The 8,931-nt window shown below is 47.2% G+C and overlaps 1 protein-coding gene across 1 annotated transcript in view; it reads left to right on the top strand.

The window, feature by feature from the left end:
* Positions 1-520: 520 nt before the first annotated feature.
* onecut3b (one cut homeobox 3b) overlaps positions 521-8,931 on the top strand; it is a gene marked incomplete at both ends in the record, with an annotated part of 13,967 nt that continues 5,556 nt past the window's right edge. Inside the window, one exon of the mRNA XM_084447284.1 lies at positions 521-1,613. Within this exon, the coding sequence (XP_084303410.1) occupies positions 521-1,613 (1,093 nt within the window). The remainder of the gene's footprint in view (positions 1,614-8,931) is intronic.

Consider the following 8,931-nt stretch of genomic DNA (forward strand, 5'->3'; position numbering starts at 1 on the left):
ACACACACATGATGGCAGGTTATGCTTTATCCGAGTACTTGGGGGGTGCGATGAGAATAAATTGAACAGGGAAACAGTGCTCGTGCCCGACACACGTTTTAAATACACAGAGGCGCGCTCACGTACAGGCTACACTGACACGCGGTTCAGCCAGTTTTCAGTGGAAGCGCTGTTGGACAAGGGATGAGATATAGCCTGCGAGCTCCTGTACACACTGGACACTCTGGCTGGCTACACGCAGTCATAAACGTGGACGAGGAGACAGACGTTATTTACCTACACCCCGGACCAGGGAAAATTATCTGCAAACGCACGTTGGATTGACTGAGAATAACTCTAATCAATGGATTGGTTTTGAAATCGTTTGGTAATATTATCGCTCCAGGAGGGCGTGAGGAAAGAAGAGTGAGCGCGCCTCAGTGTGTGTGTGTGATAGGAGGGAGAGAGAGAGCGAGAAAGGATAGAACGGGAGGGAGCGGGTGGGGAGGGTGGGATAGGGGGAAGATATATTCTTTCCGCGATGGAACTCACCATGGAGAGCCTTGGCAACCTCCACGGCGTCTCCTCGCACTCGCAGGCGGGGGACCTCATGAGCTCCTCGCACGCGCGACCACCGCCGTCGTCCTCCTCCCACCACCGGAACCTGGTGCCGCACGCGCACGGCGCACGGTCAGCGATGGTCTCCAGCATGGCCTCGATCCTGGAGGGATCCGGCGGGGACTACCGGACAGACCCTTCCGGACTGTCCGGTCACCTACACCCGGCCATCAGTATGTGTGAGTCCGGCATGGGTCTTAGCAACACGTATACTACCCTCACTCCGCTCCAGCACCTACCTCCTATATCCACGGTCTCCGACAAGTTCCACCATCCACACCCGCACCCCCACCACCACGCAGCCGCCCACCAGCGACTATCAGCGGGGAACGTCAGCGGCAGCTTCACGTTGATGAGGGACGACCACCGGGGGCTAACATCCATGGGGAATCTCTACGGCCACTATCCAAAAGAGATGTCCGTGTCCGGTATGGGCCACGGCTCCCTCTCCCCGCTCTCCAACGGCCTGGGCTCTTTGCACAACTCCCAGCAGTCGCTCTCAGCCTACGGTCCCAGCGCTCACCTCTCCACCGACGCCAAGATGCTCTCCCCCGTGTCTGGGTTCGAGTCCCACGCCTCCATGTTGTCCAGAAGCGACCAGGAGCATCTGGCGCGGAGTTTGGGAGGTCACGGCCACGGCATGATCTCCAATCTCAACGGGATGCACCACCACCCACACAGCCACCTCCACGCCCAGGCCAACGGAGCGGTGATGCTGGGAGACCGCGAGAGGCACGGCCACGGGGCCGGCCAAGGAGGGGGGTCGGGCGTCCAGGCGGAGGAGATCAACACGAAGGAGGTGGCTCAGAGGATAACGGCCGAGCTAAAGCGCTACTCCATCCCCCAGGCGATATTCGCCCAGAGGATCTTGTGTCGGTCCCAGGGAACCCTCTCGGACCTGCTACGGAACCCCAAACCCTGGAGTAAACTCAAGTCCGGCCGGGAGACGTTCAGGAGGATGTGGAAGTGGCTACAGGAACCGGAGTTTCAGCGGATGTCCGCGCTCCGACTGGCCGGTAAGATGCTACCCGGGCCTCTAATTTCCCGTAGCTTAATAAGCAACCGTAGCCTATTACAATAACAAACAAATAAGCCTTCCTATAATACGTTTGACGTTGACGTTTTGTCAAAGCGCAACGGGGCTATTCGTCAAAGCGTTAAAAAAGCTATGCTCATTCACAATAGCAAACATCTTAAAAAGTAGGCTAGTCTTTATTTTAGAAGGGAAAACGAAAGATAGATCGACCGAGAGAAAGTTAGTAAAAACGCAACATGCGAACAGATTGAGCACCGTGTTCTATAGACATTAGCCGCTTGCCAGAGCTTTGTTCGCAGTTGAAAGCTATTTCTCTTCAGTGATTAAAGTGTTTCCATAACCTGTTCAGATTGTGGATTATATAGACCTATAATCAGAGAAATAACAACGTGAAAGACTACGTGGTGGGCGTCTGGGTCCAGGGAGAGCAGGCAGACTATGCAGGCCTAGCCTCCCTTGCTGCACAAGCCTTCGATGACAGACCGGGTGATCACAGACAGACCATTGGTCTCGCAGTGGTCGTGAGACAGTTATCTCTTATAGCTTCCGCAATGGGCCAGATTTCTCAACTTTCTTTTTTCTCCCGTCTGAAATAGAGAACAACGCGTTCGCTTAAACATGCAATCTAAACACTTTGGTCGAATTCTCTCTCTCTCTCTTTCTCTCTCTCTCTCTCTCTCTCTCTCTCTCTCTCTCTCTCTCTCCCTCCCTCCCTCCCTCCCTCCCTCTCAATCGGCCCTGCCATACCCATGCCTCAACACGCAGACGTGTGTAGCCTACTAGCCTCGGCCTACTAGTTGCACGGGAGGGGTGGAGAGGAGAGGGGAGAGAGCGTCAGCGGGGCGCGTGACCCCTGGCTGCCTGATCAATAGCCAGTTCCCACTCTCCCTTTTAAATGTGGCACGCGGATCGATGCTCGTATCGGAGCTGAAAGAGACGGCTATAACCACACGGCCGCTTCGGCTTTTCATTTAGCTCGCTTTGTAGTGGGAGCGTTAAATTTAGACCGATCGGTTGGAGTTCGTTATTGGAGAGCCCAAAAACTGCTTTACGCATAGGGTTTCTCTCAATTTTATGACATGTTACATTTTGAATGTGACGCAGTTTACCATAAGAAAATTGTCCTTGACAAAATGATACAGGCCTAATAGGCCTAATAGGCTTTAGCAGTAGCCTGTTCGACGCAAGGACCATATACACTCACACACTAAATACAGACAGCTGCCTGACTGGCTAAACCTGGCATTGGGGACAGATTCAGCTGTGCTGTCACAATGCAAGGTCATTGTGTCAAAAGGTCGGAAGAACAGGCAGGGCTCTAGGTACCTGTATATAATATCAGCACCCAATCCCTGACTTGCCTTTTTGTATGGTGTAAAGTTTATAGATGGATAGGCCTAGATGGATGGATGGAAGGATGATAAGATAAACAGATAGATACAGTACTGTAGATGGATAGATAGATAGATAGATAGATAGATAGATACTGTAGATAGATAGACAGATAGGTGGATAGATAGATAGATAGATAGATAGATAGATAGATAGATAGATAGATAGATAGAGAGAGAGAGAGATAGAGATAGAGAGAGAGAGAGAGAAAGCCCTGGTGATGCTATGAGTGTCATTAATAGTGTAGCTCTGTCCTTTTGCTGTTTGCCTGGCTTTGCACATTGGAGATCAATAAAGCTGCTTCCCTTTCCCAACCCCCACTCTCACTCCTCTCTCTTTCTCTCTCCCTCCCTCCCTCTCTCTCTCTCTCTCTCTCTCACTCCTCTCCCTCTCCCTCTCTCTCTCTCTCTCTCTCTCACACACTCCTCTCCCCTCTCTCTCTCTCTCCCCCTCTCTCTCTCACTTCTCTCCCTCTCTCTCTCTCTCTCTCTCTCTCTCTCTCTCTCTCTCTCACACACACCTCTCTCTCTCTCTTCTTCCTCTTCCTACTCCCTCTCTCTCCTTCTTATTCTCTCTTCCCTTCGTCTCTGCAGCACATCACAAAAATATCACCAATCATGTGTCAGGACGACCATAGCCACTGGCAGCTGATTGGCTGCTATAGGTGACCAGCGAGGGTGAAGAAAGCAGAGGACAAAGGCATTTAGGGATGCCTGCTTTATCAAGGGGAAGTCACTTATAAAAACAGAGCCTTGGGTTAACAAATACATTAAAGATCAGGATTCTGACTATGATTTCATGATCAATCCATCAATACTGATCATTTGCACCAATTTTCAAATACTTTCGAGCATTAGATGAATGTATGTGATCTGCTCAGACCTGCTGAGGATACGCCCGGACAGCTGGTAGTACACGGGCACTGTTACTTTTACCGTACTTTATTACAACTTTTTCCGTTCTACAGGGACAGCGCACAACTGATGAACATTAATGTCATTGTTCCAGATAAGCCAGCTGGGTAGTTTCGGACTGTGTCCAAAGTCTGTTGCTGGTCCCTGGTCAGTGTAGCTGAGTGAAGCTGCGGCGGTTGAGGTTATTAACGGGCTGAGGTGAACTGGTCCGAGATCAGGCCTTAACTGTATATGAGAGAGTAGTCCAGTCACTGGTCAACAACCTTCACCCCCCAGCAGGGAGACCCCTACATCCTGGTATCTGAATCGACACATCAACATTTTGATGTGATTATCAGTAAAAATCACAGCTTCTGAGGTCACAACTCATAACCCGACTGCAGCCTAGGGTGTTTGCTATCACTTATGTGCATTACATGATCTAGACACATGCGTGTAGCACATACATGCTGCCTTATGCTGTTCCTGATGTTTTGTGGGGCAGTGCCATCTTTATACCAGGCCTTGAAGGCCACCCTTGGCACCCCCTATCCGACTCTCCAATCAAACTCCTCTCTGCTCTTTTGATGAAATCCAAATCTGATATTGATCTCATTCCCCTATTGATTTCCCTAATTGAAACAAGTGAGTAGCAGCTTACAAACTTTCAGAGGGGTCAAAGTAAATGAAAAAAAAAACAGCAAATGTAAACAAAGCGAACTGTGATGGTTGGAACAAGAGGGACCCCAGAGGATGGGAGGCGTCATTGATTGGGCGCTGCCGAGGTTTGGGCTTTGTGTGAACAGCCAGATAGAGGGAGGCTAGCGAACGGATCGATAGTGACTTTAATAATTGATAAGTGCGAGGGAAAGGGAGATGGTGAGGAGAGGAGAGGGGGGTGGAGGGAGGATAAGGGAGGAGAGGAGAGAGAGAGAGGGGGATGGAGGGAGGACGAGGGAGGACGAGGGAGGAGAGGAGAGAGAGGGGGATGGAGGGAGGACGAGGGAGGACGAGGGAGGAGAGGAGAGAGAGGGGGGTGGAGGGAGGGCGATGGAGGAGAGGAGAGAGGGGGATGGAGGGAGGGCGAGGGAGGAGAGGAGAGAGGGGGATGGAGAGAGGATGAGGGAGGAGAGGAGAGAGGGGGAGGGAGGGAGGGCGAGGGAAGTGTGAGCTCTTGTAACAGACTCTTCAGGGGAAGCAAAGTCAGATATGTGGTTAACACTTCGGAGAGATGACACCACTATCACAACCCCAACACGACCAGCTGACGGGAGTCTATAGGGACAACATACACACCGCTGACCCAACATGGCGGACGGCAGGGCCAGACCTGGGCTGGGGTAAATTACTGGTGAAATGGTACAACTGCTGATGATATAAGACTCGACTCTTCACCCTTATAAAACATGGAGTCGAGTGAGACTCATTGTTATAATCAGTTAATTATTCAATGTAGCACCATTGTAACACTTAATGTACAATGGCATTCATGGAGCGATCTGCAGACAAAGACTTTTTTTTTTTTTCACAGGCTGAATCTAGTGTAGACTAGAGCGCAGGCTAGTAATGTTCACGTTGTGCACGGGTCAGCAAAACCTCCAAGCAATCCACACTTGTGATGTCATTTGATTTTTAAAGGTGGCTATGCTTTATGGGCGATGTAATGCGTCTTTATGGGGGGCTGCAAGCACATTTCACCCTGTGTGTGTGTCCATGTGTGTGTGAGAGTGTGTGTGTGTGTGCATGCATGTATGCGTGTGTGTGCGTGTGTGATTAGGTTATAGAGTGTGTCTGCACTATACATTGTTCAGGCTTATCTGACTCGCTCTGAATCGGTATCGATTTCCTCTCCTCTGCTCTCCTCCCTCCCTCCCTCCCTCCAGCTCTGGCTCTGCACCAGCGTCAGCCAGCAAAGCAGATCCCTCCCTCCTCCTCCTCCCCCACCATCCTTCCTCTCCTCCCCGTCTCCCCTCCTCCTCCTCCTCCTCCTCCTCTCCCAGAATCACTACTTTCCCTGGTCAATGGCCGTCTCTCCTTACTACAGAGCAAACAACACAGGTGGCCTATAGTAACCCTAGCAGGATGTTATAGCACAGATGAGCAAAATAGAACCCTTTACGATTCCATATAGAACCGTTTTCAGGCCCATAAACAACAGCTTGAAAAAGGTTCTATCTATGCTGAAATCTTTTATTGCTACTAATGGCTCTAGCACCCTGAAATGAGCTAATTGTACATGGAGGACAAACTAAACAACCACAAAGTGATAAGACAAAGTAAAATAAAGGCATTATATATTTTTTTATCTAAAAAAACGTGACATTTTCCACAAAAAAGAAAGTAAAGTATCCCTTAGCCTTCCTGTGTTTCACATTCACCCCCAACGCCAGTGTGCTAAAGCCACAGTCTATACGTGCGGGTCTACCCGGGGCGGGTTTAGACAAGCCAGGACACACCGCATTTTAAAAGCTTGAACACAACTTTTTAACATAATTCAACAAATTAGCATGGAAAATCCGTCAGACTAGCCTGCTGCGAGGGACGACGTGGAGGCGCTGTCCGTGGTGCTGAACAGCGCGGACTGATTCGGTGCTGTGGCCGGACGGACATTCGCTTTTTATTTCTACGGTGGCAACAATCAGGATCAACACACATTAGGCTATTACAATATTGAGCTGTGCTGTTTCTGACAAAAAATAGTCCTATAAGTGTGCGCGTGTGTGTGTGTGTGGTGTGTGTGTGTGTGTGTGTGTGTGTGTATGAGGGTTGATTCGTGCGTGTGTGTGTGTTCAATATCTCAAACTCAAAACTGCATATGTGGTGGTGAGAATATCAACATGATAAAGACCTAATGGCACCAAGCAGCAAAACATTTTTAGGGCATAGCCTTACCTTTTCTCTTTCTTTCTTTCTTTCTTTCTTTCTTTCTTTCTTTCTTTCTTTCTTTCTTTCTTTCTTTCTTTCTTTCTTTCTTTCTTTCTTTCTTTCTTTCTTTCTTTCTTTCTTTCTTTCTTTCTTTCTTTCTTTCTTTCTTTCTTTCTGCAACATGGTTAATTATGGTCACATTTTCCACAACATCCTTCACTTCATAAATGCGCAATGAACAAATTATAGTGGCCTATCTATTTTGTTTATCTCCAAATCTGATTCTGTTTCGTTAACTCAAAACTATGGGCAATTCTTATCATGTTTGGAGTATTAAAGAACATCAAAAAGAACAACTATACATCTTCAAAGAACAATCAAATGACAATTATTTGTTTTAAAGCAAGCGTTCACACGGTCGAACAAGCAAACATGTCCATGTTTTATTTTTATAACCGAATGAAAAGATTAAAGGCTATAGAAATATCACAATCTTTAGGTTGCAGCCCATATTTCATTTTCTTATAACTAACGTGGATATCCAAGTAGGCCTATAGCCTAATTATTACATTTCATTATGAATTCATAGCTTTCATGCCTATCATGAATAATTTTAGGCCTATAGCCTCTGATATTCGAAGAGAACATTACACTATTATTCTAATGAAAAACGAATTTAACGTTATAATTCCAATGTAGGCTATTACAATAATGCATAATATTATTTTTCATTGTGTATCAAAAGTGATGATAATCTTAAAGGACAAGACTGAAATCAACTCCAGGAAGTTTATTCTGCTGTGCTTGTTTCAGATACGAAAACATTGGATTTGCGCCGACAAATAGACGAAATGCCATCCAATAGGAATCAATTTCCAATCAATTATTGCAGTTTATTGTACAATGAGATAAAGGTTTCACCACTGCTTTGCCTTGTCTTTGTGTGAATCCGAGCGTTTATTTCACAGCGACACTGAATAGGCTATGATCAATATAATCAATGACCGTACACCCCCGAGCTGTGACAGAGTGATTGACGTGCCTGTTTCTCGCCTGCAGTAGTCCGGCCGGTGCGGGAGAAGGCCCGTCTCACCGCACGCAAAGCGCGATCACGTCCGTCAGTCCCGGCGTCGGTCTCCGGTCCACCGACTAGCAGCACGGTGCGGTTAGTTATCAACCTCACATGCAGCCCCTCATGTCTCCCTGTAAAACACACACGCAGACGCTCACGCACGCTCTCAGCATGTTCTCAGCATGTCCAAATGTAACATGACAATACATTTTCACGACTAGGTCATTTTGTGTTGAAACGGCAACCGTCCCTGTCTCCTTTAAAGAGGAACTTTCGTATCTAAAGAACCGACTGCGGTCACAGGCCGGACCCCCCACTCTAAAAAAGAGATAAAACAATAATTTATGAATTACATCTGAATAATTGTTTATAAGAACATTGAGCAGAGGTGATGGTGCGTGGTGTAGGCTAATACTAGCCTAATATTTCTTCAAGCAAGCACTTTTAAGGAGCTACTCCTCTATAAACATGACTCACATTAAGGCTCTATGCCGCCTGTGTAAACTATTTCCTGTCTTAATCTTTCCTAAAACGTGTTTACGTTTACCCGGTGATATAGAAGCCTAATGTCTCTTATTACAGTAGTCTACGGTCTCAGACCCACATTATTCCATCTGGCTCCTGGAGAAAAAAACATTACATCAACAGATTCGTTTTAATATAATTATATAATTTACTAAATAATAAGGTAAACATATTTATTCTAAACAGGTTATGTGAGTGGAGCTGTGAATGCATCATGTGAAACTCCAGACGTTTAAAACATTGTCCTCTCTGTACAGTTCAGTCTTATATCATCCATCTCCCTCCATCTAACCAGGCTTCTGTCTCTGAGCCCTCCAGGCTGTGTATCCCCGGGTCCTGAGCCATCCGTCCCTATCTACATCTCACATCTGCAAGGGCGTCAACTCAACTTGGGATGGTGGACACCATAATCTATAGCAGCTGTATACAGCATATTCTGTCAAAATGTACAAATTAATTTCCTTAATTTGTCGATACCACTTCTCAAATCAAACCCCTGAATGTGTCACTTTACCACACCAAGTGTTAAATGGGCACTCAAAATCATTTAA

The sequence above is a fragment of the Borostomias antarcticus genome, assembly GCF_949987555.1.
Source record: "Borostomias antarcticus genome assembly, chromosome: 12".
Taxonomy (NCBI): Eukaryota; Metazoa; Chordata; class Actinopteri; order Stomiiformes; family Stomiidae; genus Borostomias; species Borostomias antarcticus.